The sequence below is a fragment of the Netta rufina genome (assembly GCF_964035555.1).
Source record: "Netta rufina genome assembly, chromosome: 5".
In the NCBI taxonomy this organism is placed as follows: Eukaryota; Metazoa; Chordata; class Aves; order Anseriformes; family Anatidae; genus Netta; species Netta rufina.
Window position 1 is genome coordinate 58,373,377 of NC_140128.1, and position 27,646 is coordinate 58,401,022.

The 27,646-nt window shown below is 43.7% G+C and overlaps 1 protein-coding gene across 1 annotated transcript in view; it reads right to left on the minus strand.

Annotated features, from left to right (window-relative positions):
* Positions 1–1,292: 1,292 nt before the first annotated feature.
* The window catches only part of RHOJ (ras homolog family member J), a 54,634-nt gene continuing 28,280 nt past the window's right edge, over positions 1,293–27,646 (minus strand). The window contains exons 2-5 of the mRNA XM_084287078.1: positions 14,647–14,705; positions 10,683–10,847; positions 9,350–9,445; positions 1,293–8,778 (exon numbers count right to left, since the gene is read on the minus strand). Coding sequence (XP_084143204.1) covers positions 8,632–8,778; positions 9,350–9,445; positions 10,683–10,847; positions 14,647–14,705 — 467 coding nt within the window. The 3' untranslated portion in view covers positions 1,293–8,631. The remainder of the gene's footprint in view (positions 8,779–9,349; positions 9,446–10,682; positions 10,848–14,646; positions 14,706–27,646) is intronic.

Genomic DNA, 27,646 nt, shown 5'->3' on the forward strand with positions numbered 1-27,646 from the left:
GGGCAGGATGCGACCTTGGGTGCGTGTTTCCTGCACTGACTGGCTTTCTCTTTGTAGGATGGGATAGGCAGCTCCCTCCTGCTCTCATTGTGCTCACAGGAAAACAGGAACCACTGCCCTGCACCCGAGCTAAGGGCTGTCTCACCCGATATCCTGCCTCTGACCCTAGCCAGGAGCGGATGCTCGGTATAAGCATTGGGCTGTATAGCAGTATCCTTCTCTGGGTACATCCAGGCAGCAGTTTGGGAAGTTTCTGCTCTGGAGGATGCATTCAGCACCTTGGTGTTAAAGGCAGTACACGTCCTCCACGCTGCTTCTTCCTGGGTATGGCCTGGCCACAGCAGGACTGGTGACTAATGGCAGCTTCCTCCAGTGGCAGGCAGTCATATTCTTGATTTTAGCCCAGCATTTAAGGGCTGTCTTTCCTCATCTAATTTCTTCAGCCCTTTAACCATTTCACTTTCCTTCTTTCCTCTCCTTGTCCTGTCTGTTGGGCCAAATGTTACACAGCTCATCATCTTCCTTACCCCCGCTAAGGGTTTGTTGGAGGGTTTTGTTATCCTTGTGTTAGGTTTGCCAGGGGGTAACAAACTCCCCTCAAAACTCTCGGACTGATGCTTTCCCTAGCTGTTTTACCGAGAGAGCTCCTATGTTTGCAAGGCTGCTGCATGCTGGCTTCTCTCCAAAACACTATAAATATTCACTCAGGGGAGAAAATAATCCTTTTATGGTGCCATGATATCTCAGTGGAGACTGCAGACAGTAATAGCAAGAACCCCTTATCTACAGGCCAGGGGGGAAGCAATACCTAAACAATCAACAAACCAAGCACCTCAATATTGTTTGAGGATGGGAGAATAAATATTTCCAGGCCAGTCCTTGTGGGATATGCAGGGACTGGAGTAAGCTGAAGGCTGGGGGCCAGCAGGAAGCCAGACCTGCAGGTCCCACATCTCCACCGTCCCTTGTGTCCAGGCTGCAGGGGGGTTGGGTAGGCAGCAGTTTGCCCAAAGGGACATGCTTGAGACCTAGCAAGCCTAGTATCACCTCCTGTTTCACTTTTTGTGTTGCTGGAGGGGTCACTGGAAGGTGCAGGTGGTTCTTGGACCACCCAAAAGCAATCAATCCTATATATCAGTGCATATTTTTCCTGCCTAAAATGTCATGCTGAATGTAAGTGATTAGCATTTGGGAAAATATGCAGTGCGACACTACCTTCTTCGAATGATGCTGTCAAAATACTTAGTAATACATTTATTTTGTTAAAATAAACTATGTACAATAGAGGCTATTAATATGCAGTTACAATATACAATAATTACATGTTTAAAAGAGGATAAGCAAAAGAGTACAGAATCATGTGCAGTAAATAGGAAACTAATACTGTTTACATGATTTTAAAAATATGCAAAACAATTGCTGGAAAACTGTATTGCTTTGACTTGAATTTTGAAGACTTGGTTCATCTTTAGAAAGAGATATGGCACTCAGAAGTCAGACATAACGTTTTAGTACTCATCCTTTGGTTTTACCAGACCCATACTCCAGAGATATTGCACGTAGCAACTTTTAAGAGAGGAAACTTCAGTTGCTCACATCAAGTAAATGATGCTCTTTCTTAACTGGCTAAGAGCTGATGGGTGATGTGTTAGGCTCTGATTTGGGCTGAGGTCATTGCATTTGCTTCATGAAAAAAATCAATGAGAATAACTTGTTGCACTGTATCTGTAAGTATTGCTGAAGTACTATGCTAAAAGAAAGGAAAGAAAATGTTCTTGTCTTTGTGTTCTCAGGGAAGCAGAGAATCTCTTTGCAGCGAAATGCCTGTACGTAACAAGTGCGTCAACATCATGACAGGTTCAACTGGATTCAGTTATCCTTGCACTCGAGGACAGTCCAGGTCTGTCTCCCTGCTCTTCCTCTCTGCAGCCTTCCTCTTTGAAGCCCTCCTTTTCACAAGGAGGAGGCTTGGGGCTGGGGCAGCACGGCTGCTGTGCTGTGCCCTGTTCTGTGGCACATCCCACCCGGCAGCCTGGGCTCGCCACCTCAGGTCACTGCTGCTGAGGAGTGGAGATGACTGCGGCAGTGTCTTTCCTCTCTCACAAAGCTTTACGTTAATGCTTGTTAAAGGGTTAATATTTACAGGTTTGGGAAAAGTTTGGGCTCGTTTACTCCATATCGACAGGATGGTTCGGTGCCTGCCGGTTCAGTAACGTTGTTAGAGCAGCTGCCTGTTTTGGGGAAGTGTGCTGGGAGAGACGGTACGACAGTCACACTGTGGACATGGCTTACGTCCAAACTACTCTGACAGACATCAGACAAAAATTTCTACACGCTATCAGTACAAATAACTGTTGTGCTGGACGATCTGGAAACTGTAGACTGGCGACAACTGTTTGCTGTGAATTCATCAAAGTCAGAATTTGCCAGAGCTGCTATCAGCGAGAGCTCAAAGTGATCTTTGGCACAACCAAATGCAAAATTCAATCTGGCGTGCTGAATGCTACCACTCCACTGGGATGAGATGAAATTTAATGACAGCAATGAGTGCAGTGTCAAACTCAGCAAAGATACCTATTTGTCTTGATATTACACTGCTAATGTAATCATTTTCATCTTTGGCTGCAGTAATGGTTGAAAGCAGGAGTTACAAATCCAGTCTCCAGAGCTTGAGCTTAAGATCAGATCAGATCAAAGTCTCCAGATGCCTAACTTCTTTAGGGAGTCAACAACCAGCAGCCAAAAAATATAGCAGATTCTTGGACCCGGCTCAGTGTATCTGTGTGCTCAAAGCTTGGGCAGCCACAGTAATAGGGCAGACAAAAAGGAAACGAGAAGATGCTCAAATGCTTTCCATGTTAGTCATGTGTGGACCCCACTGAAATTTTCCATTGTCTTCATGAGAAATGAAGCTGAAACACAGCACCTTTGAAAATCCCATCCTGAAATTATAGTTAAGAGAGTCAGCCAACCACTATGGCATTACGGTCTGAATGTTCTGGAAGGAGCGGAGGGGGGATCATGCTCAAAATTATTTTTACTAGCACGTGTTTTCAAAGTCAAAGAGACCTTTCACCATTGATAGCAGTTCATATGAGCTTGTCCCTCTGCATTATGTGGGTTTGTGAGCTCATTTTGCTCTTGCAGTGAGGTTCTGACTCTCTTTGTTGTTCTGTTGGAGCTCCTGTAACTACCTGGGAAAAAATAAATTCTTGTTCACAAGTTTCTGAAAGCTTTAACTGAAACAAAGAAAGTAGAATGAAAAAAAAAAAATCGTCCTTGTTATGGGCACCCCCTTAATATCTTAAAATGAAATTTACATTTCAGGATCAAGCTGACAGTTACTCCGGACCCTGATTTTGCAGCTATTCGTGTTTTGTTTTGATAGGTGAGGAGAGCTGAGATCACAAGGCACTATTGAAGTCAGTGGGAGGCTTTTTCCTGCCCTCAGAGGGTCTTTATTCACTAAGAGGAAAATAGGCATTTATAGTAGAGGCTTGTTTTCATTTTTACACAGAGCACAACTGTGTCCGGAAATTATCTGACATAGGTTGCTCCGTGCTCACCTCCTGGCACAGTGAAAACTCCTCTAGTCCTGTAGAGATGTGAACCAAGAAAATATTCTATATTTTCCAGATAAATATGGAAGCAGGATGAAACAAATCACACATACTCTTTAGGCAAAAGGAAAATACAGGAGCAATGCATATGCAGCCAGATCCCTGCATTCAACCTGTTCATTAAACAAATGGTTCCTGGGCTTAAATGAACATATGTTGTATTGCTGCGGCGGAGAAGGCACATTTGCCTTCTCCATTTGTGTTTGTGTTTCAGACCAACCTGCCTTGAGACTGATGCCATTGCAATTTATTTTTAATCTGGAGGAGGTTTCGGTGCTGTGAATCAGGAGGTATTTGCTGTGCCGCTGGGAAAAAAAAAAAAACTGAAGAAAAGGTCATGGACTACAAGTAAGCTTTCATATCTGAATTAGAGGGATGTTTTTGTAAGGAAGTGCCAGCTCCCGTGGTGAAAATACATCTGCTAGACACATACTCTCGGTGTAATTGGCCAATGTGTCCCTTGCTGTGTACAACACTGGGTGTGATGAAGGGAGGCAGTGGTAGAAATTGTTTGCAAGAACTTCTACAACGTTTTCCAAGCTCCTGTAAAGGGCTCTCACTTTGGGTCTCCAGAGTCTTGGGACAGTATCTTGGATGAGATCTCGACAGCTGTGTTTGTTTTGAACTGAAGCAGTGCTTTAAATGAGAAGAAGGGTGAGAGGTATCAGTGACAGCTGCTGAAATGATTGTTTCAGTGGTCCTGCTGGACTCTGTGTGAATTCTGCAGCTCCCACTTAGCACGAGAGGCTTCCTTTCTTGCCTACACCGACTCTTTGTGTCAGGCACTCTCCCGGTGTATTGATGGTGGAGAAGATTAGTGGCAGGTCCAGCGGGTGTCGAAGTCAAGGGAAAGGCCCACATTGTGCCTTTGGCACTAATTGAGCCTAATTCGAGGCAGCATGAGACAAAATCTTTTTATTTCTCAGTCTGATGCAATTGATTGTTCTTTGTGAGCTACACACTGCTGTGACAGGAGGTGTTCGCAGGGCAGGGAGGGAAGGTCTGGGAGTGTTTGGCACGCAGGACAGTCAGGGGGAGCTCAGCTTGGGAACTGCTCCCCATCCTTTCCTGGAGGATATAAGCACACGGTGTTTACATCTGGCTGAACAAATGCTCTTGTATTGCACTGCGTAGTGTTGGAGCTTTGTTTCCACATCTTTCTTTGTCAGAGAAATTCAGGTTAACAACTCCCGATAGAACATCAAGGTTTCAGAAGAGGCCAAAGGAGATGGGTTTTCTAGGATCTAGCAGACTTCTTTTAAGTTGTGAGTGCATTAGGAATGGCAGCAGACTATTAGCAGGGGCAGCTCCGTCAGGAAAGGCTTTGACATCGTTTGCATTAAAAGGACACTGTCAAATAGGTTCCTGGGATGGTTTATAGCCTTTATACTGCCCTGCTTCTGCTCCTTTGAAGGTGAAATCAGGGTCTGATTTCCAGCTTGTCTTACAATGAGAAAACCTATCTCCTTTCAGCTGGCAATCATTTATTGATTTTCTTTTCTTGTTACTAATGGTGCTTGAAAATAACTTGAAGTTTATATCTGCTGCCTTATGCCTGTGCTTGCACTGTGCCTGGTGTTTTGATATTTCTGAAAATAGGCTTTGCTGCCTGTTCACACACCATCTGTTGGCTTTTAGGAAAGGTATTAGGTATGACTTGCCAGATAGTCAATGAGTCTCCTGGCATCTGTCTACAATGCCTTTCTGAAGCCTGTTGCCCTATGTTATTCCATCCTCCCAAAAACAGAAGGATATCAGGGCAGATCCTTGAAAAAATGTCACATTTGCATGGATAAATGTGTGTACATAACACAGGCCTAATGTTTATGGGACCTGCGTTAGCCGTGTCTATTTTAAAAAACAATTATTTTTGTTGGAAGTGAAATTAAAAATAAAAGGAGGACAGAGGTGATTTCTTAGTGGATTGTGACCACCCTCCCTCATTTCGAGCTCCCAAATGTCAAATTTTGGTTACAATCAGCTTGAAAAATTTATAACTGTACTGCTTCACAAACTTATGCACTTCATTTTGTAAATATGAATAAAACCCTGGTTAGTGTTAATATTTTTACATGTATCTGCTTTCACAGTTATGTGATGATTTGTGCAGGTTGCTACAGTTTAATACATTAGGATAGGAGCATTTTAGCTTCTATATCACCATACGATTTTTTAGTTAATTTTCCTCAAACCACTGTAGTTACATTGGCGCAACAACTTCCTATTTGATTTTTGATTTTATGTGGCTATCCTATGCCATCCGTTAATAGGCAGCCCTGATACTAGGCGACACACAGAAATATCATTTCAGTATTGTGGCTTTCTCTGATGCATGCCGGGAATGCTATATTGCACTTTGCCAGTGTGCTCATTATTTTGCGATAAGCTCAGCTGTCAGTCTGGATTTTTGTTTCCTCTGTATTTTGTGAAGCTCTAAGAATATCTGGCAGCTCCAACCTGAGTGTTTGCATTGCACTTCAGCTACAGCAGACTTCACTTACTTCAACCCGAGACTTGTGTACAGGCTAGTGCTCTACAGCAGCCTACATCAGCTGTAACAAAATCATCACCTATTTAATTTCCACTGAAGCAAAGAGCAGCACACTGGAAGCTCTAATTGTTTTCTCTGATATCTGTTGAAACTTTTTTTTTTTTCTTCCCCAGTGGACTTTTAGTCACTCCTAGTTTCCCTAATAGTCTTCCAATACCTTTTTACACCTTATAGTTGAGCTGATTGCTGGTGTCCCAGCTGTGTGATTGCTCACTGCTACATGTGTTGGGACAGCAGCACAGCCTCTGCGGCAAGACATGAGCTCCTTCACCAGGCTTCAGCTCTGTCCTCGCTCTGAGCTGTGTTGTATCAGGCAGTCCATTGGAAGCAAATGTCTGGGACATAATAGAATCAAATGTAATGTATGTAGGGTCAAGGCCAGCGGTAAGGAAATCTTTTTTTTTTTTTTTTGTATAGCTTTGAATTAGTGCAATTTTGTTTTCATCCACGCTTGTGTGCAGCAAGGAAGAGGTGGTGAGTGAAAGCCAGCTGGGTGAGAGGAGCAAGGCACTTAGCCCAGATTTGATTGCTCTTTTCACTGAAAAACATTGATCTCCACTTAGAAATGTTTTGAGGTGTCTGATCTGGTTTCTGTTGGTGTCCATGTCAAATAAAATTCATGCTAGAGTGAAAGCAGGAGCTTGGATCCATAATCTTCAATGGGTGCAGGACTGGGCACTGCAGCATGCTCATTCCCTTCTCTGCACCAATGGTGAAGTTCCTATGATCCTGCCGAAGTAATTGATTCCTCAGATTAACACTGGGTCTATAATTCAGCACTGATGACAAGGGTTTTCTGGTTGCCTGTGTGCGCTCAGCCACATCACAGTGCTTCTGGAGAGGAGCAGGGCAAGGGGGCCCAGTACACGCCGGGGGGTACTCTTCTGTTAGCTGCTTACTCTGAGCACTTCTGGGATCACTAACTGCAGGTGCTGCTTTTGCAAGGAGTTACATTTGAGGTCTCGAAATCTGTATTTGCTGGCACTGTGATTTTCTGCTTGGCAAATGAAATCCACAACAAAATAGTCTCATGGAACTGCCAGGGTACCCGAAGGCAGATCCCCTTCGAGTTTGCCTCTGAGCATCTATGTTGCTGTGAAGTGCAAACGTACAGGCTCCCTGGAGAGGCTTTAGAGTAAAGCACACTTTTTTTCAACAGCACAGGGAGCTTACAGGCAGCTTTTGCTCCCTCCAGGTCTGCACTTCCCACCTCTGTGCTGTGGGCTGCAGCCCATCATCTGCAGCCTGCTGGAGAGTCTGCTCCTGAGGACTGTGACTTGACCAGCACTTACCATAAGGAGAACGGAAAGTGGGAGCAAGGAAAGAAGTAATGAGTGAGAGGAGGGGGAACTACAGTAAATCACTGTGTTTGTAACTCCGCTTTGGTAAGTTTTTTTTACATGAGATACTCTAAAAAAATCTTAAGGCACTTGGATCACCTTAAAGCACTTGCGATCAGCATGACCTTTGGCTTTTTGGTTTTTGCTATTTTCATCTGCTGGGTGAGATGCGGAAATCCAGCTGATCTATAAGGTGATTTTTCAGTTGCCATGGCAACGTGTCTCTTTGATGTTCTCACTTTGGAGAGGCGATTGTCGCATGCTGGGATTTCATGTCTAGGGCAATACTCTTTGGTGGCAGAACGTCTTTGTTTCAGTACATAAATGCTACAACTCTGTTCTTCCTTTCCCAGCTTATGGAAACGTGGCTCAGCCTGAACATTCCCCTGTAAAAATACAGTTACTTGCATTTTTAAGTTGTAAGAACATTCCTTAAGTCTGGAGGTAAATGTTGATCCATTTTGATAGCTTGGGTGCAGCAACATACGGACGCTGTGAAGTTTCACCATTAAGCGAAAATAAACTGAATCACTCCACCTTTGCTTCCATGTAGTTTGAACAAACTGAAGTATATCCTGACCTAGCGAGCTTTAAAAAAGAAAAAGTAATTTAAAAGTACTTCCTACCTATAGTGTACATCTTACATATTAGATTTCTACAGATCTCCATGTGCTTTCAGTCAGTTCAGATTCAATTCCTATGTACTGTAAATTCCTAATTTTGATCAATACTTGCTTAAGGCCACAAATGGAATTTCTCCCATTTCTTTTACCACCTTTAATTCCTTGTTTGTTTGTTTGCTTGTTTTCCAAACACCTTCCCCTTATCCCTAAGGTGAAGAAGAATTGAGCAGGAGCAGGCATCCTGGTTTCTGTTGGCTCAGTGCGGTCCGCAGCAGTGGGAACAGGCTGCGTACGGCTCTGGAGGTTTAGGAAAGCACATAGACATGAGATGGCCTAGCGTGATACAGCTTGGAGGTTTCACAGAATGGAGGGCTCCTCTTTTGGTAAAAGGGACCCTTTTCTGGTCATGTTCTCCATTTCAGTTGCATGTGACTTTCATTGCCTTTCTAACCTGCTTGGTTTCACTGAACTCATCTCACTTTTCTTTCCAAGTGGCTTCACAAAATGGTGCAGCAGCGGTGGCACTTTGCACAACGCTTCTTCTTCTTCTTGGGATGGAAAATGGTCAGGATTGCTTCATCGAAGACAGTCTTAAGGCCTTTCTGTGTGAGCGCTGAGCACTCCAGGTAGCATTGTGCTCCGATCTGAAAGAGGAGAGAGAAGAAGTGAGCACCCACTGTTGGGAGAAACAGAGTGACCCCGTTCCAGCATCTTTGTATGTCCACGTGTCCTAACCATCAGAAAGGGAGGTGAGATTCTTGCTAGGTTTATATCTGGCTGCCTGTGGGACTGAAGGACAAACTCAGTGGTCATCCTGAGCAAGAGCAGGGATGATTAGGAACACCTGTATCTCACAGGGGGTTAAAGGAGCATGGAAATGCCCTGCAGGGCCCTCCAGAGATGGAGGGGGGCTGCACCTGTGTCCTCCTGCTGAACTTCTGGACCAGGGACTTGGCTTCCCAACTGTGCAGCAGGGGGTCTTGAGGAGGTGCTGTCTTAATAGCATCTACCAAGTGTAGTCTAATTTGTCAGTGTGAAAAAGACCTGCTCTGTCTGTGTGTTGTTGCTACCAAGCATGGGGAAATGCAAGTTCCAGAGCGCTGGATCTCTGGCTGGGATGAACCAACAAACCCAGGGGAGCTTGCCTTGAATGAAAGACACCCAGTGGAAAGCTGTGATCGATCAATTTCCTGGGACCCCAGAAAAATGTGTTACCTCCTTAGCCAGCTTCACTCCATGCTCGTAGGTGAGTGGTTTCTCCTTCATGTAAAGCAGCCGAGCCAAAGTTTTGGGATCATCTCGAAGATCAATCTAGCAGAAAATACACAAACCCCATGCTCTGTAGCACCTTGCTGTAATTCTTGAAAGAGATATCTATAGATTTACAAACCCATCATGTCTTCTCAGCCTCACATGGTAATTAAAAAAAGGAATTACATTTTTTTCCCCCTTTTATTTTTCTCTTTAAATTTTCTGTTTAACATGAACTAGTTCTCATTGGCCAGTTATCAGGGCACAGCTCAGGTGCAGTACAGGAAAGATGCATTTGTCAGTGGCTTTCACTATTCGTCTTGGAAGGGGTGGTAGAAGCCTGAGCCACGTTAGAAAGGGAGGCTGCTGTGATCCTGCACTGCATCACCTGTAAAACACCGTGACAGACCAGACACACACAGCTCTGGCTGACTGACTTGAAACAAAATCCTTTATTTCCATGGAAAATATCAAAGTGAAATGTTCTGGCATTTCAGACCCATCCATTGCTAGAACATGTGTTCCAAAGGATAATACTAATATTTTAAAATTGGTGTTTTAGATTAGTCCAGTGTTTGAAACAGTTAGAAAACTAAGCCAGTGTTTGAATAACTGGACTTTGCTATGGCATGAAGATTTTGGTTTTGCCCAGAGTTTGATCTCTTTCTTTGATTCGGCTTAGGTTACTCTCCGATGTTTGGACATTTTCCAGGCTGTAATATACCTGCTCCAAACCCATGTTTAAGGCATTTTCATTTGACTGATAGATTCATAGGTTTTAAGGCTGAAATAGAGTGTTCTGATAATTCAGTCTAACATCCACTAAAGCACAAGAGGGACGATGAGTCAGTAATTATAGTGTTGATGTAAGGCATGAGGGAGGCTGTTTCCATCCCTTGTCTCCAAGTAAGTTGTTTGGTTAATTATTCCCTTTCTTTAAATTTAGTTTAAAGTTTAGCTTCAGCTTCCAACTATAGATTTTGATGTGTGTGTGTTGTGTTCTTTTTCCCCTGCCAGAAATCTTGTCTCCATATAGGTATTTATACATTGAGACCACATTAACATAGATGTGAATAAAGAGATAGGATGAGTTTTGCCAGTTGTGACTAGCACAAAAGGACATCTGCATTTTGGATTCCATTCTTAGTCCTTGAGTTTTCTTCTAATGCTGAAGGCTGCCTGACTTTCACAGAAGAAGTTAAATAGGAAGCCTTTCCAGAGAGCTCAGCATCCACCCCCTGGCTCAGAGGCTGTGAGGACACCTGCGACAGCCGGCGGTGCCCCAAAGAAGCATTACCTGTGTTCCTATGAGGACGTAAGGCACATTGGGCATGCAGACTTTCAGCTCGGGGACCCACTCCTCCTGGACGTTGTGGTACGAGGCAGGGTTCACCACCGAAAAGCAGATCAAGAACACGTCCGTGTTGGGGTATGACAGGGGCCTCAGCTGGTTGTAGTCCTCCTGCCAGGGGAGAATGGGAAGCGTGTTATGGGATGGGGGATAACTGTGGATGGGGGCAGCCCTGGTTTACAGCCCTGGCTGTGAATTCCCTGCTGTGCTCTGCACACTTCAAGGGACAGCACGTTTCTGACTGGATTTAGTTAAAAGTCATCCTCCCTTTGACCCAACCAAGGGGAAGGAGAAGGTTTTTTTTTTGTTGTTGTTTTTGTTTTCTGGAGCTGTTTGAAATCGGAATACTTCATCTGAGACCTCTGTCCTTCAGTGAGGATGCTCCCTTGGTGCACTGGGGAAGTCAGGTGATGGAGATAACCTGCTGCTTTCTTCAAGCCAGAGTGTTTGTTGAATGACCTGTCTCACAAGTGTCACAGAAAGGCTTGGTTTGAATAAGGATTTACATGGTAAGAGGATGTGTTTGGACATATCAGCCAAGAAAGGGTGGATATCTAGGTACAGGGAACGGCAGGAAAGGAAAACCAGAGACACTGGTGGGACCATTGGAGACTGAAGCTACGAAGTTTGTTATGTCAGTGTGGGCTGATGCTCAGTGCCTGGCAAAGGCCTTTCCTGTGTGCTTTCAGTTTAATCACTGCAAATCAGCCTCCTGAAATAGCCACGTGGTGGCAGCAAGCCCTCGAGGAATCTTGATTCAAAATTTTTTTGGGAAAGAAATTGGCTAAAGGTAAGCAGTTTCCATATTCCAGACGTGTCTAATTAGAGGGGCCGGGACTTACTGTACCATTAAAATAATGAACTAAAAGCCACGAGTGCTCTGCCTAGCGGTGGCAGCTACAGAAGTGTGCATTTAACTGGAGTTTGCTTGTTCCTCCAGAGCCCTCAAAATATTATTTTTCAGGAGGAAAGGATATTCCTTATTCCTGATAAACCTTCCTGATTTGTGCTAGCAGCACAGAGCCCTGTATAAGCCATAAGGAGGGACAGCCACCTGTCACATAGCAGAGGTCAGGGCACACCAGAGCTCTTATGGATGTGCTAATGCACAAGCACAGATTTCATGAGTATGAGTTGACCCCATGCATCCCTGTCTCTAAGCTGCAGAAGCCTCCAGAGCACATCAGGTGAGGACCCTGTCTCTCTTCCTGCTCACTCTGCTACAGGGAAAGGCTGCAAAACCGTGCAACAGACCTTTATGAAATAAAGCACATCAGGACCATTTCTCATTCAGAGACAGTTTGTTGTTGAAGTCAACCAATTAAATAATGTAAAAAAGGCACTGGATGTTTGCCTGGGTTCGGGGCATATCTGGAGGTGTTGCAGCTAGCGATAGTGATGTTTGGGAAGGGATGTGAGTCTTCATGCACGTGGGCTGTAGCTGATCATTAATTCGTTTCGCTGGCTCATGCTTGCGTTTTTCTGGCGGTTGTTTGGAGAATGCAGGGCTTCCAGCCACACTGCCTGGCTACTGGTTTGGCATGGAAAGGCCAGTGCCAGGCCTGGCCTTGCTCTTAGGTTCCTGTGGCTTGCTGTGCCCGAGAAAGTTCAGCAAAACTTGTATTTTATTTATTTATTTTTTACTTTCCCCCCCCCCCCCACTGTTTTTTTTTTTAAATTGCTGTTGTTTTTGTTTGTTTATTTGATCCCCCTGCATACACTTACTGTCATTAAAGCACTCCACACCTGAGTCCAGCTTGTAGAAAAAAAAAAGAAATAGAAAAGTAATTTTTTTTTTTTCTTCCTAGGACTTTTGTGCCAGGGAAGCAGAAAACCAGATACCCCAGATCTGGGGTCCCTGCCAGCTCTCCCTCCAGGCTGACGGAGGGTCCTGCTGCAGGAGTACATTCTCCAATTGTTATTTCATTAGCATGTGTTTTATAGCATTGTAACGGCAAGTGCTATTTTTGGCTATGACTTCACACCGATGCCTTTGGAAAGCCACACAGCACAAGGAGAAGGAGGGAGGAAACAACCCAGATGATCTGTCGTTATAGCTTGAGCATGTGGGAAGCATCATCCCTCCAGCCTCCACGCAGATACAATCTAGTCATCGAGAAGTGATTCACACTCCAAGTTTTGACTAGATGGCCACGTCTGCTGGACCCAAGTCTGAGATGGAAACAATCCTGAGGAGCTGGAAATGTCGCCTGGAGGCAGGTGGTGCTCTGGCTAGTTTGAAGCAGGAGATGGCAAGATGACTGTGGAGGGACGGAGGGAGGGGTGAGGTTTGTCAGCCAAACGGATTTATGTTTTTTTTTGGCTCAGAAGGACAAATAAGAGGATGTGTTGCTGAGGAAATGGGTGGCAGGTGGAACTGTCAGCCCTTCAAAACACACAGAAATATTAAGGCACTGGGTAAAATCTGATTGAGATCTGAATATAACTCCAGTCTCATTTGCAGGGGCTTGCAGAGCTGCCAGATCATGACAGACAGTCTCAGAGCTCCATGTTTGTGAATGCAGAAAAGAAAGTTGCACAAGCACTTCTCAAATTTCTGATGCAGGACAAGGACTTCGTTCTTATTTTGGGTCTGGCTTTTGGATTGTCTGTTTGCACCTTGAAAACAGAAGGGGTGAGTGGACTGTAACTAGCATGGAGCTAGGCATGAAGTGACCTCTGCTGCCTACAGACACATGATAGGAATAAAACAATGCGAAACGCAGAGCATAAAGTCCTGAGCTCTGCTGAGTACAGCTTTTTCTGGAAGTGATAGTCTGTTGTGATGCAGTTTTTGACCTCTGCATACTGCTGTGAAGTACAGCCTGTAACGAGTGGCCTTTGGCTGACAGGAGAGTCTCCTTCTGCATGGTTTATGAATTTCATAGCAGTCGTGGACAAAAACATGCAGATAAGAAGTGCTCCTGAATGCAGAGCCCAGCACCGTGAGCTGCTCTGTCCCAGTTGCAACCTCCCATATCTGCTTTCCTCTCCTGCTGCCTCCAGTGACAGCTCTGACAGGAGGAGCTGGTGGACATTCCCTGTCTGGGAAGGACCCAGGACCCCCTCCCTCTCTCCCTTGCTGGCATTTTGGAGGTAGGAGACGAAAATTTCATTGTGAACATGTGGTGCTCCTGGTACCTTCCCTTACCCTTCTCCTGGCAGAGCAAGGCAGTGAGAAATTCTGCCCCCATATATCCAGGGGGTGAACGCAGCCCCCAGACCAGGGCTCTTCTTCAGCCTCACAGTGCACCCACACTGCACCACAGCACAGGCAGTGGAAGCAGTAAAAACATCACATCTGCAAGTTAGCACAGGGTACAGGCTCTCCTGTAAATGGACATCCTTGGCCTGGGTGTTGGGATGCTGGGATGGGTGCCGAGCTGCCTGGGTTAACATTTAAAAAGTTGATAGCTGGTGACCAATAGCCTGGTGCTATGTTATGTTAGTTTTCTGGTGTTGGAAACTGTAATTCTTCTCTGTATCTCCAATGCCACCATGTGGTAAGTGGAAGAAAATACTGACTTTTGCAAAACGCTGTACCTGCTGTAGGGGATAGGTATATGGGAGGCTGAACAGCCTCATCAGGCTTTGTTTTTGGCCTAGACAAAATTCCATCTTGGGGATGTGTGTATGTTTTACTGCTGAACCAGAACGAAACCTATGTGTAAAATAACAAAAAGTAGGTCAGCAGTTAAACCATTACAGCTTTACATTTTTAACATATATTGTTAATGTTGAAATAAATTTTAACAAATTTAAATTATTAATATCTGTTAAGCAGGCAAATATTTGTTAAACAAGCAAACAAAAAACACAAAAGCACAACAGCACAAGCAGCAAAACCCAATATGCGACAGTAACAAACAAATCATGGGACAGGAAACATAGATGATCTGTAGTAGTTTACCTGCCCTGCAGTGTCGTAAAGTCCCAGCAAGTGCTGCTGTCCTCCCACAGTCACAGTTACTGAAAGAGAGAAGCAGAGAGATGCTGTTTATGCACAAGGCAGTGGACTCGGTTTTGTGACCTTTTAATCCTAAAATGCCCATACACCCCTGTGGTAGACATTGATGTGTGTCTTGCGGTATGCATCCTAAACCAAACGTATAGATTCAACCCAAATCGAAGGGCACCTAAAGTCACAACTAAAGCAAATGCTTTTGCAAAATTATTTGCTGCTGTGTCTGCAGCCACCAGATGATGCCCCCATGGTGCTAGGACTCAAAAGCAAAGGATTCACCTCACTGCTATGTGTTTGGTAGGTTTGTCATGGTTTGTTCAAAGTGGTTTTTATTCTTTTGTTCATTCCAGGCTGTGACACAGTGAAGCATTCAGAAAAGGGTGATGCTCAGTTGGTTTTGGAGGTGCAATGCCTGTCCTGTGTCATGCAATTACAGGTAAAATGTTAGTGCTTAACATGGAGATGTGTGATGGATGCTTTGAAGGACAGAGAGGAAGAGGAGCACTAATGTTTGCAGGGATGTTGAACAGATTCTGTTGCAGTTGAAGAGAAGCATGGCTTGGTTTAGTGATCACCCTCAGGATGTTTACTCCTTCAGCTGAAATCACGTTGGACTTCATTCTGAGCCCATCAGCATGGATGAAAATGTTTTGTTATTGCTTCTGAATGAACGCTGTTATTAGCTGATCTCTGTAATCAGGGTTATTTTGTGTCACGGGTATGATATGTATTAATGACCATTGAATCATTAACCAGTTAACCAGTGAATCTCCTTAAGTCGTTACTACTCAACAGGAAAGAAAGGGATAATCTGGTTCCACCCATTAACCAGTGGAAGATGTTAAACATTCATTAGGAAAGTTGCTCAAAATAATGTTACTCTCACAGCCCATGGACTGTTACTTGTTTTAAAGCATGAGGAACATAGAGTTACAACTTAGGGGAGGCCAAGACTGGCACCATTGTCTGATCACAACTTAGTGAGGGCTGGGAAAGATTTATAGTTACTTTTGCCAAAGAGGAGGTTTGAAAATGTCAGTGTTTTTTTTTTTTTTTTTTTTTTTTTTAAGTGGTGAGAGCTTTGTAAGAGAAAAGCACCTACCAGTTTTTAGAATGTAATAGCTCCTAGACTGGTAAACAAAGTCCTGCTTGAAATCTCCTAGACTTGAAGTCTCTGTCAGTGTGTGTCGGACAGACCGATTATTCAGCAGCTTTACTTGCTTGCAAAGCGATGCGGTAATTTTGCAAGCACATATACAGAGCAAAACTGACATCCTGAACGTACAAAGGCTCAGCAAGGACCAGACTTGCTGATGAGAGCACAACAGGCCACTATGGGGTCTGCCTTGTAATTGGAAAGAGGAGAACGAGAAGATAGAAAAGGGTCCAAGAATTCTCCTTCAGCTCCTCGCTTTGGGAGGTTGCTTGTATGCAGTGCAACTCCTATTGGGAACTTGAAACTGGGCTAGGTGTTGACCATGGAGCTACCACAAATGCATGAGGGCATGAGGTCCATGCCATGGGTGGAAGAGCCCAGGACTGTAATTTTTGGTGGTGTTTAGGACTGCAAGTGAGCGTCAGTCGCACTGTCAGTCCTTGGTTGAATTTGTATGGAGTCTGCAGACCACCTCCAAAGCACCTCCATGTTCCAAAGCCCACCTCCACGTTCATGTGGCAGCTGTGTGGAGGTGCAGGTGGCCTAACCTTACCAGCTTTGTTTCTGATGCTGGCTAACCCTGAACATAGGCAGAGTGAGCTGGGTTCTGCTTGCAGAAGATCAACTCCGCTCTTCAGTGTTTTAAACACTGAGAAGTTACACTGAAATTCACTCAGGCTGATGTGAAGTTTTGCTGGCCCATCTCTTGGTGCCTTCTGACCAACAGAGCTACACTGGCAAAAAGCCCCAATGCAGATGCAAATTGCTCCCTTGCTGCAGGAGTTGCTATGGCTTGGAGACTAACCCTTTGGATAGCAGTCCAAGACATCTCTGATACGTGGCATATCCATAAGGATGTGCTGCAACGGTTCCTAGGTTATTTTCTGTGCTCTGTGGTCCATGAAATCATGGTGAATATTTCACAGTGGGTCTGTGGAGTCACACTGAACAGTTGCTGATAGTTTGCACACCTCCGTTTGGCTCTTGGTGGTATTCTGGAATGGCTGAGGTGGAATTAAGAGGTCACTACTTTTCACCTACACAAGGGCTAAGAACTTTCAGAAAAATACACCACAAGTCTACCCAGCTTGCACATCATTTTTAATTCTCCTTAGAGCATCCTGCTGTGAATTTCTAGATGGCAACACACATTTCTTTTTCCTTTTTTCCCCATTCATCTTTGTATTTTCTTGTTCCTTGTTCTAATCTATCTCATCACTGGAGGATATCCCACCTATGCACATCACCTCTCTAAGTTCACAGCTACGACCCCAGCAGAACAGTTTTGCTGGCGTAACTTCAGCAACAGCAAACTGCTGTATTTGGATCCCTGGCTCCAAATGCAGAGGCGACCAAATGGCCCACACTGACAAGTCAAGTAATTTCTGGCTCTTCCAACAGTGTTGTCTAGATTAACGTATTAGTGCTGAAATTTCTACCACAGCAAAACGGATGCCAAAATAAATGGGTTTTGCCTGTGAAAGCATCATGGTATTATTATACTAAAAGTTTATCTGTCTGTCTTTGTCAGGCAGAAGACCATTCAGCATGTCCACTCGGTAGGTCATATTTATTAGCTGAGATTTTTCTGCTAGAGCCGTAGGTCTTGCTTTTGGCTTTATCTTGGTTTACTCTTACTTACCCTGTCACTATCGTTTCCTGTTCTCCAGTGGCCAGGCCTATAGGAAGCCAACAGTGAATTCTTTTGCGGTCATGGGGGTAACATGGGCTCACTTACAGGCTTGTGATCTAAGTTTTATGAGTAGTCTTGGAGTAACCCGATAAATATGAACTCTTCTCGCCATTTACCGGCTGTTCTGATTTAAACAGATTGATGAATCAGAGTGTATATTCTTAGGATTACAAACCTGGAAGACAATCTTACAGCATTTTGGTTGTATTGCACTTAAATGGCATGGCCTTTAACAGCAAGTACAGTGGGGTCAGCAATAAAACATGGCCAAATACTTCAGCAGCCCTGGTTCTGCTTTAGCTCCAGTTTGTGTGGTGTCAGACTACACAACAGTGCAGACATTTTCCTCCTTTCACTTGGTGGTTTTAACCAAGTGCAGGATGGGCAAAACAATGCTTTAAAAATATTTGTTGAATCATAACTTGGCTAGGTATTGCTTACTGGAGTTTGAGTGGCAATTTTGGGTCACCTCCAGGGCTTTGTTGCAGGTCTGTACCTGTTTTTTTTGTTTTGTTTTGTTTTGTTTTGCTAATGGGCCTAAACAGGCTGTCCTGCTTGGAGGCCACAGCAGAAAGGTAGTGCTAGATGGAGTTGCTGGGCTGGGTCTGGTGTGTGGACACTGAACTGGTCTGAGTTTGGAAGCTCTGTTTTTAAGTAAGTGATCTGTTTGGGGATAATCTGACCCTCTTTTTCAATGTTCTTGTGGCCTGTGTTTCTCCAGATTCACCTGTCAATTGTCAGTCTTTACCAAGCTCTTTCCCTGTTGTGTTTCATTTCCTTGCAGCAAAGCTCTTGCTACTTTGTGGGACTGAATCATGCCTTTGGAAGAACCCTTCAGCAATGCTCATGGTCTGCGCTGATGTAAATGGTCTGCAACCCTTCCAGAATCTCTTCTGCTTGATTAATGGCATGAAGTAACAAGTAAGTCTCTGGTATGACACCAAACTAGGATACAGTAGTTCAGATGCCCTTTGCTTAGGTACAGGGAAGTGGACATGCACATCACGAGGAATTTTTCCATGCCTTTGAAATGCTTGCAGAATCAAAGGGTTGTGAAACCAGTAGTCAGCATATATGCCATAGTTTAGGCAATGTCTAATGTGATAGCACATGGGAGAAGTCATCTATTTATTCTAGTGCCTTACTGCCAACAAATTAAGGTCCAGCTGCTTTGGAGAGAGATGCCAGGAGCCTGACAGCAAGCAGAGACAGCAGTACCTGTATGGTACTGCTGGATGGAAAGACTTTCTCATTTTTTGGGGCAAATTATTCTGTCAAGCCTTGAATGGTCATAGGAGCCACCTTATGCCCTTGTTTTCAAGCTTTGACATTTAAATTTGTGTATTTTTCTCTTTACTATGATCATACGTACCAGATGCATGTTACTTTACATAGACTAATGGACATCAGTATAACAACTACAATTCAGGTTGACCTGCTGGAAGTAGAAATGCCCCAGTGTTTTTTTCCAGCTGGGAAAGAGGGTAAAAATCAGTAAGATGGAAGAGCAGAAGTGCAGGTTTTTGTCAGCTGCAGTGGAATTTAGATGGAAGTTTTGAGTTCTTACTGTTTTAAGGGATGGGTAAACTCTTGACCAAAATTTTCATTTCTGGATAGAGATGTCTTCACAATGTATGCCTTACAGATTTCCTTTCACTTCCAAAGGCCCTTGTTCATGGAGGCCTTGCTCAAGAGGAAACAATACTGTCAACTTCAGCTTGTGCCCAGTTTCAGAATGCTACTGTAAACCAAACTTCTTTGTAAGTTGTCTTCTTATTTTAATTCATAATCCCTAAATTGGGGTCTTTATGGCTGAAATGTGAGGATCTTTTATGCTCCACTTAGGGTTCGAAACCCAAACATGCCTCAAAGACGTTTAGGTCTCTAATTCCCTTTGTTTCCCACACCTAAGTAGCCACTGGGACTACATGTTCCAGGCTTTAAAAAATAGCATTTTGGATATTCAACAAGAATACAAAGTCATTGTGGGTAGTGTGTCAGGTGCATTCATGAATCAAGGAGTAATGCTTTTAAAATAAAAAATAGTAGATTAGATCAGATATTAGGAAGAAATTCTTTACTGTGAGGGTGGCGAGGCCGTGGCACAGGCTGCCCAGAGAAGCTGTGGATGCCCCATCCTTGGAAGTGTTCAAGGTCAGGCTGGATGGGGTTTTGAGCAATGTGGTCTAGTGGAAGGTGTCCCTGCCCATGGCAGGTGGGTTAGAACTATGTGATCTTTAAGGTCTCTTCCAACCCAAACCCTTCTGTGATTCTATGAACACACTCATGGCAGATGAGAAGCAGTGTTACAAGACCCCTGGCTCACCCTGGGCCTGCAAGTGCCCCATGACTCAAGCCTGGGTCATTCTCTGCTCCCACATGTGTGCATTGTCTCCGGGAAATCAAGTCACACGTTGCTCATGGCATGTTCCCTAATTTCCTCCTTTGTGACAAACAAGATCTGATTACGGGAAAACTGATTTCTACTCAAACTTATTCTGCAGCTTGAGTATATTCTTTCTGAAAGGAAAGCCAAAAGCATGCTGTTTTGCCCTGTAATTGGCCTAAATACTGTACTTTAGATGTAAATTGTACTAAATGCCTTTCTTTAATTACTCCTGTAATCATCTACTACCGGCTTGTACAGGCCTTTGCTAGCCAGCATTTTTCAAAAGAAGGGCTCTGAGTAAACCTCACCATTTGCTGTCACCTCATCAATGGATGAGATCTATGTTCTGCTGAGCAAAGATGTTTGCCCATCTGATATTTACAATATCTGAAAAACATTTCCAGTCTGCTCCCTGAGGTGGGAGCACAGAGAGGCCTCCAGGGCCAGGATTCAGCTGATTTTACTCAGTGGAGCTGTTGGTCTAATGAGGTGGTGAAGAATTTGCTTTGTCTGTAGGCCACAGACATTTAGTGATTTTAAAGCCAGATAGGATTCATAGAATCATTTTTTTCTGCTCTAAATAGCTTATCTAGTGTCTTCCTACAAGGCATATTTTCTTGTTCTTAGATCATTCCTGTAGCTCTATTCCAAATACTTTTTTTCAAGCAGTCACTAGGATGAGACAGTGTGGTCTAGCAAGAGTTTTACTAACGATCTAGCCAGCAGTAACATGACTTTCCCATTTCTACCTGTCATTCCTCAACTGCTGACATAAAGCTTGCATTGGTTGATTGTTCTCATTTTCTCATTATTTAAGTCTTGCAGTAGGTTTTTTTTTTTTCTTTTTTTTCTTTTCTTAAGGCCAAAGTCAAGTTATTCCTGGCTTTTCAGTATTTAGTGTTTTTATTACTATTTAGTATTTTTAAGTCTGCAATTGCATGGAAAACCTGGAGACTATGACTCAAATGCCCTCTGAAGCTTCACAAGGTGGGAGGCAAATAGCCATGTGGAGTCCTTCAAAGTTCTAGTGGTATGGAAGTCAATGTTACAGATTTCTGAAAGTCTGGGTTTGACTATGCAGAGACAAGCTTTGTCAGCAGGATGTTTCAGGTTCTTCTGGAAGCATCTGAGATGCAATATCTAAACATTTTTCAAAGTTCCCTTTCCAGGCAACTCTAAACTGCCTCTAGGGATTGCTCTTCCCCTTGGGCTCTAATTTGTCTCATCTCCATCATGATTAGGGTTGAGCAAAGACAGGCAGAAGGATATGTGCAACAAGCATCCCCTCTCCTTGAATGCTGTCTGCATCAGTTTTAGGACTCCAGTAGAATTAGTGGGAAAATGCCCAACCCTGACCTCCATTGCAGCTGCACTGGGAAAGCAGTCCAGCACCGAGTAACAGCTCTATTGTCCCATTCTGCAACAGGAATGGATTCATCCATACAGAGCCATCCCACAAAAAGATTTGTGATTTACTTCATTTTGTTGTTTTTATTTTATCATCTTGCGAAGAAAGAGGCCATAGATTAATAACGTGCCCACAGCTCCCCACAGCTGTGTATTTGCTGTGCAGAGACAGCTAACAGAAGAGAGGTACCGGTCCACCAATCACTTTTATTAAGAATCATAGAATTATAGAATGAATTCAAACAGCTGATAAGAGGTGCTGCAAATCTTCCAAAGTGCATTGAGAAGATAGATTTCAGTGTTAGCCAACCTACATGACAAAGAACACAAAAGCAGTGGAAGTGGATTAGGAAGATCAAGCAGAGTGATTCTGGTCCAGAAATGGTTGAAAGAAAATGGAAGTTCCCAACGCTTTCAGAACAAGCACAACACTAAAACATGAGCCAGCTTCTTCCCAGTCTGGGACATTACTTATTTATAGACATCATGAATGAAGTTGATTTATCGGAATCATTGACCTCATTGTTTGTAAAATCAGCACTGGAGGATTTCCCCTGCTTCTCAGTAAGTTATTGCTCTGCTAATCAATCTTTGAACAAATTCAGCTTTGCCAATAGCAGAATCCAAGGGGCTTTGGAGTCTCTGCAAGAAAAGCTGTGCCCAGTTCCTCCAGTAATACAGTCCTAAGGGAGCTGTTGGGACCTCAGTGTTGTGCAAAGCTGTGTTAGATGGAAAAGACTACCATGACTGTAGTGTTTTGGGAACTGAGGAACAACTGACATCGTGTCTGAGAGTGTTTTGATAGGTTTCATTCTGTCTAAATATAGGGCTCTGCACTGCAGCAGACTGGTAGATGCTTCCTGAGTAGTTCAGCTCCCTGTGCATCATCAGCTGTCCACATGGAAGGCAGTTCTGCTCCTGAGTTGTGAACTAGTAATAACTGCTTAAGTTATTACTTAATGCACTAAATTTGCAGGCAAGCAGACTTCGTTGTGTGCACTTTGGTGATACTGTAGTTAAGGGTCTTTTTACTCTTTACTTAAAGTAATAGCTCTAAATCCAAGCAAATGTTAGACAGAGGAACAATGTAGCATTAAGTAGCATAAATAGAAAGAACCTGAACATATTATTAAAAATACTATGATCACTCCTAAACAATGAAGAATACTAGATGTCATCTTAACCCTGATGGAGGGGAAGTGCCCTTCATGATATCATGCGGTTTTTGTGGCATTGAGACGAGTGAAAGAACAAAACTTTGGCTGTGACTGCAGTGTGAGCCTATCCAAAAAATGAAAGGCAGAATGTAGATTATTATCTATATCTGTATTTTTAGCTCTATGAAATATTTTTAAAGTTTCCATTACCATAGCACTGTGTCTAGGAATACATGTTTTGCTGGAGCTGGGGTTATGGCTCAAGTCAATAGCAGAGGCTATTGTAGTAGAGCTCTGAGATAATTAAGAGTTACTGATAATTGGAACAATCTTATTAGTATTCTAGCTGTCTGTGCTGACCTGTCTTGCAGAAGACCAGATGCCATGGCATTTTCATTTATTTTAACACAGATGAAGTCAGTCAAGACTCTTTAAATCAGCTCTTTATTGAAACCTAATTCTGCAACGGATGTATTTGGAGTCTCTTAACAGTGATGCTGAGAGCATGGTAAGTAGAGCAAGGAGTGTGAATTTTTCTCCAGAGAGAGAAGGTGGGAACAAAAGGAGTGTTTGAGTGTTTGCTGAGTTCCTCTCTCCTGTCCGTGTATGGCAAAAGTCATTTCTCTAACTGCAACTGAGTGCTGGGGAAAAGACTATCTCCAAAGTTATGACAAGTATCTGGTTATCAAGGGAACAAGAGACTTGATAAATCACATTGGAATAAATGGAAGATTAGGGACAAAATGAGACAAATCTCACTGAAATGTGCGCAGGCAATTCACAGGTTGTTTCACAAAATAATTCCAGAGGCTGTCTGCACGGTTGGTGGAATCAAGGCAGCTCTCTACTGCTTCTCTCCTTGCACTGCTTGAGGGTCAGAGCCAGATTTATTTATTTATTTTGCCTGAGAGGGAGAGAAAAGCAGTCTGGAGAGACAAAGCTCGCTAATAGCATCATCTGTTAGACACTGCTGTCTCCCTAAAAACAGTGATGATCTGCCATTGTCTCTGCTAGATGGCAGCAGGAGCTGAGCTAATGCTGATGGAAGGGCACAAAATCCAGAGATCCCAGGTGCTTGCTAAGAGGGACTTCAGCAAAGGCATTTTAATCCTCACCAGTGGGTTGCATTATATGAGGACTGAGGCTGACAAGTTGGGGATCTTTCATTTCTAGGAGTGCTGAAGAGTTCCTGGTTAAGAATGGCCAAGGAGCATCTTGGTGTGTGCTGGCCAAGCTGGTTCTCAGGGCCACCCCAAATTAATCAGCATTAGTAATTGTGGTAGAACAGCCAAGGAGTGAAGTGCATGGAGCTGTATTTCCCAGAACAGCCTGATATCGGGGAAATATGACTGACGTGCAGGAATACAAACCGGGAAGCAATCACCAGCTTGGCTGCTGTCTGTACAGAGAGCCTGGGTCTCCTGTTGCTTACATGCAGGTGCCAGGGAAGCTGAGCAGATCTGCCTTGAGCTGGCTGCAGTACCTGATGCAAAGATGTAGGTTGTGATGGGCTAAGGTGTGTTTGGATTCTGAATTTGGGCACAGAGCCACATGGATGTCCCCAAGGCATCGCCACGTGTGTTTGAGCAAGTCCCCCACCATCAGACCTGTTCTGCTCAGCGAGCAAAGAGGTGCCTCAGGCATCAATTCAGGTTATGGCAGCATAATTAAAAACAGCATCTTTGGTGCTTGAAAATCAAGTACCTAATTCTGGGACTTTGGAGGGCCATGACAAAATTGCTGCTTTGTATTCCCAGCAACAAGGTTGGGAAACAAAAATTGTGCTTAGCTTCAGGTACCAAACTTCAGCTGCTGTTTGCCTGCAGCTTGCTAAGATCAGCCAAACATTTCTCCAGAAGTTCTAAACACACATGACTGAGGAAGCAGAAATGTTAAACACCATAAGCAGAAATCTCGGAAATATTTAAACTTTACGATAGGAAAACCTGAAGTTAGAAGGTTTTTTTTTTTTTTGTTTTTTTTTTTTTTTTTTTTTTCCTCCTCTCCCTTGGCTAGCATGGAGGTTTTAAACATTGGTAATGCTTTCTCTATATCCTGCTGAGATGTCTTCCACTTTCTTCTCAGTGTGGCAGCCGCTGCGGACAATGAACTGATTGTCATGTAGGAAAAACAACAGATGCAGATGGATGAAATGCCTGGTCTTAACCCTCTGCATGTTTGTGTGTGCATACATGAGAGAAGATGGGTGCAAACCTGAGCCTATGAGGTCCTTGGCCTTTATTTGAGTGTGATTGCACTCACATGAAGCGGAACATGGGACAAAGTGAGATCCAGCCCCCATAACCTCAGAAGGGTACTTCCCACCCTCGCGTGTCTGTGGGATGTTTGGTGGCCTTTTCAGTGCAGGCTGGGTCTTGCAGGACCCAGCTGTGTAGTGGCTGCAGCCCAGCCCTGGATGTGCAGAAGGGGATCTGAAGGGCCTGAGGATTTTGTTCTTTGAACAGAAACAAAAAATAAAAAAAAAAAAATCTAAATTCCTGCATAGAGCTGGACAGGAATTTTCAGCTAGAAATATTGAGTCAAAATTTTGCAGGTTGTTGCAAACCCATTAAAAATAAGGCTGATGCAAATTGGTGTGAGCACCCCTTTGATTTAAAAGTCTTGAAATGAAAGAGCTCAGCTTTTCCAGCAGATCCTCTTGCTTACTTATTTATTTGCAGAAGGTTTGCTCTTAGCACGTTTTATAATTTTTAACCTCTCATCCTGTTTTACACTGAAAATTAATTCTGAAATGTGTGGCTTTTTCAAGAGAGGAATTTGTACTGGGTTTCTGCTCTTTAAACTGCTAACTCTTAGGTTAGAATTAATGCACCTAACCTTTCCGTTAATCATTCCACGCCTGAATGCTATTTTTGAATCAGGTCATACGTTGCAATTCGACTAAGTTTCCAGGAATATCTTGCACTCCCTGTTGGCTGTGACTCCACTTAGACTGTATTTACTCTTGAAAAAAAATTATTAGGCTTCATTCACCTTTTCTTCTACCTCATGAACAGCAGAGGCAGCTCTGCTGAGCTCAGAGGAATGACTTCTAGCTGGGAGGAACATCAATCATAATGTCTCCTGCTTGGAAAAATAACTGAATGAATTTTGAAACAAGCAGTGTATATTTTTATGTAAATTGCTCTTAAAAGACTTTATTTTAAGAAGCAATGGTCACTTTAGTCCCAGAAGAGCAGAAATTTATGATGAAATGATTATTTTTATAACATTCCCTTTGTTCCCTTACACAAGAAAAGAACCTCGTCAGCAAAACACGGCGTATACCTCAATTAAAAAAAAAATCAAAATATTAGCCAATATGAAATTGGCTTCTCTGCAAATTATTCTTTCATCTGGCAGAAATATTATTTATTTTCCATCCACCATTATTTAAGGCTGTATTTTCTCAATAATTGACTGAAATAGAGAGCTCTTAAAACAGGCATTCTGAAAGATAGTTTTCAGCATAATGCCTGGCAGTTTTTTTCTATTTCACACTGCTCTCCTGAGAGCCAAGCAGTTCACACCACCCCACCACCCCCTGCCTTGTTTTCTGGGGCATTAATCTGTATTGGAAAATGTCGACACACTTCTTTAGTTACATGAAAGCGACACTAATGGGGATCAGATCTGACTTCACAAAAAAAAAAAAGGGACTTTGAAGAAAAATCATATTGCAATGTGTTGCAAATAAAGGGGAAATTAATCCAGGTAGAAAATCCATAGCTACTTTCTGCAAATTATTAGCAAGCATGATACAATTTGTGCCTTTGATTTGAGTCGCTGGCTAGCACGGTGAATAGATTTAAAAGCCTTGTTTTTAAGGAAGACATTGTTCTCTGTTTCTATTTTTATGACGGCAACACCTTGGATCATGACTCCATTGTATCAGGCCTGTGCAAACACGGGCAGAGACCAGCCTGGCTCTGCAGAGCAAACAAGCTAACAATGAAGGTGGAGAAGGAAAATTTCCTGTTTCACAGGAAGGGAAGCAAGGTGCCCAGGGGTGATGCAGCTCCTCAGGGCCACAGCGGGCAGCCCGTGGCTGCTGTGGGTGCACAGCGGGTGTCTCCTGAGCCTCCATCCAGGGCTGTAACATCCCACACCCAACCCTCTTGGCTGGACCATCAGATAACCTTTTCTCCCGGTTCCTGCCCTGTCAGAGCAACGTGGCTGATGAACTTCCAGAAATTCATTCTGAAAGTGCATCCACAAAGAATCAAGCTGTCAGGTTAAATAAAACACGCAGGGTTGTTTCCTTATGCCAGCGGGTGAGCACTGAGTTATCCCAGCCAGTCATCTGCCCCTGAATGTCCCCGTGATAAAAGCAGGTAAGAAAAGGCAGGTAAAAGCAGGATGTGAGGCTTTTGGGTGGGTTCAGCCACTTTGTGCTGTGGCTGTGGAGCTGAGCAATGCTTTAGGAGTGCTACAAGGGAAGGAGCTCAAAGCTGTATGGGCTACAGCAATGCCAGGGCTCCCCTATACCAACCCTGGGCTTGATTTCTGAAGCCTTTGCTGCTGCCACAGACTGGCATTATGAAGGATATCCCTGTGGCTGCTTGCAACCCCACACATGCAAGGAACACAGCCACTGAGTACATTGGGAGGGAAGTGCAAGGGGGGGGCTGATGCTGGTTTTAAATCCTCTATGATACTGCCTGCATGGGGTGGAGGAAGCACCCTGTCTGCCTGGGATGTGTAAGTCTGTCTGTCTGCCTGTCTGCTGGCACTCTGAAGCAGTGGGGCACTCTGCTCTGCAATTAGTGACCACATTGTGTGCTCGTTATGGCTTGCGGCAGAACGAAGTGGAAGGAAAGGGGAAGTGAGTGTAGACCGCAGAGCTTTGACCTAGAACCTGAAGACATTGTGGAGAGAAAATTTAAAAAGCATATTTTTTGTTTTAATTGATGGTATTTTTAGTGCTTTGAGCAAAACACCTTTTTTTCTTTCATTCTACATTTTTCTGTTCTTGTTTCAACCTGATGTCTGTGACAGGGAGGCTGGGTAAGCCAGATAGACTTCCACTCTACAAAACACAGAAGGTAGAATAAACTCAGCTGCTTTCACCAAGTGCACTTTGTCTGTCTTTTTCACTGATCTCAGGGTTATCCAGATCTCCAATCAAAGTGAAAACGGAACAA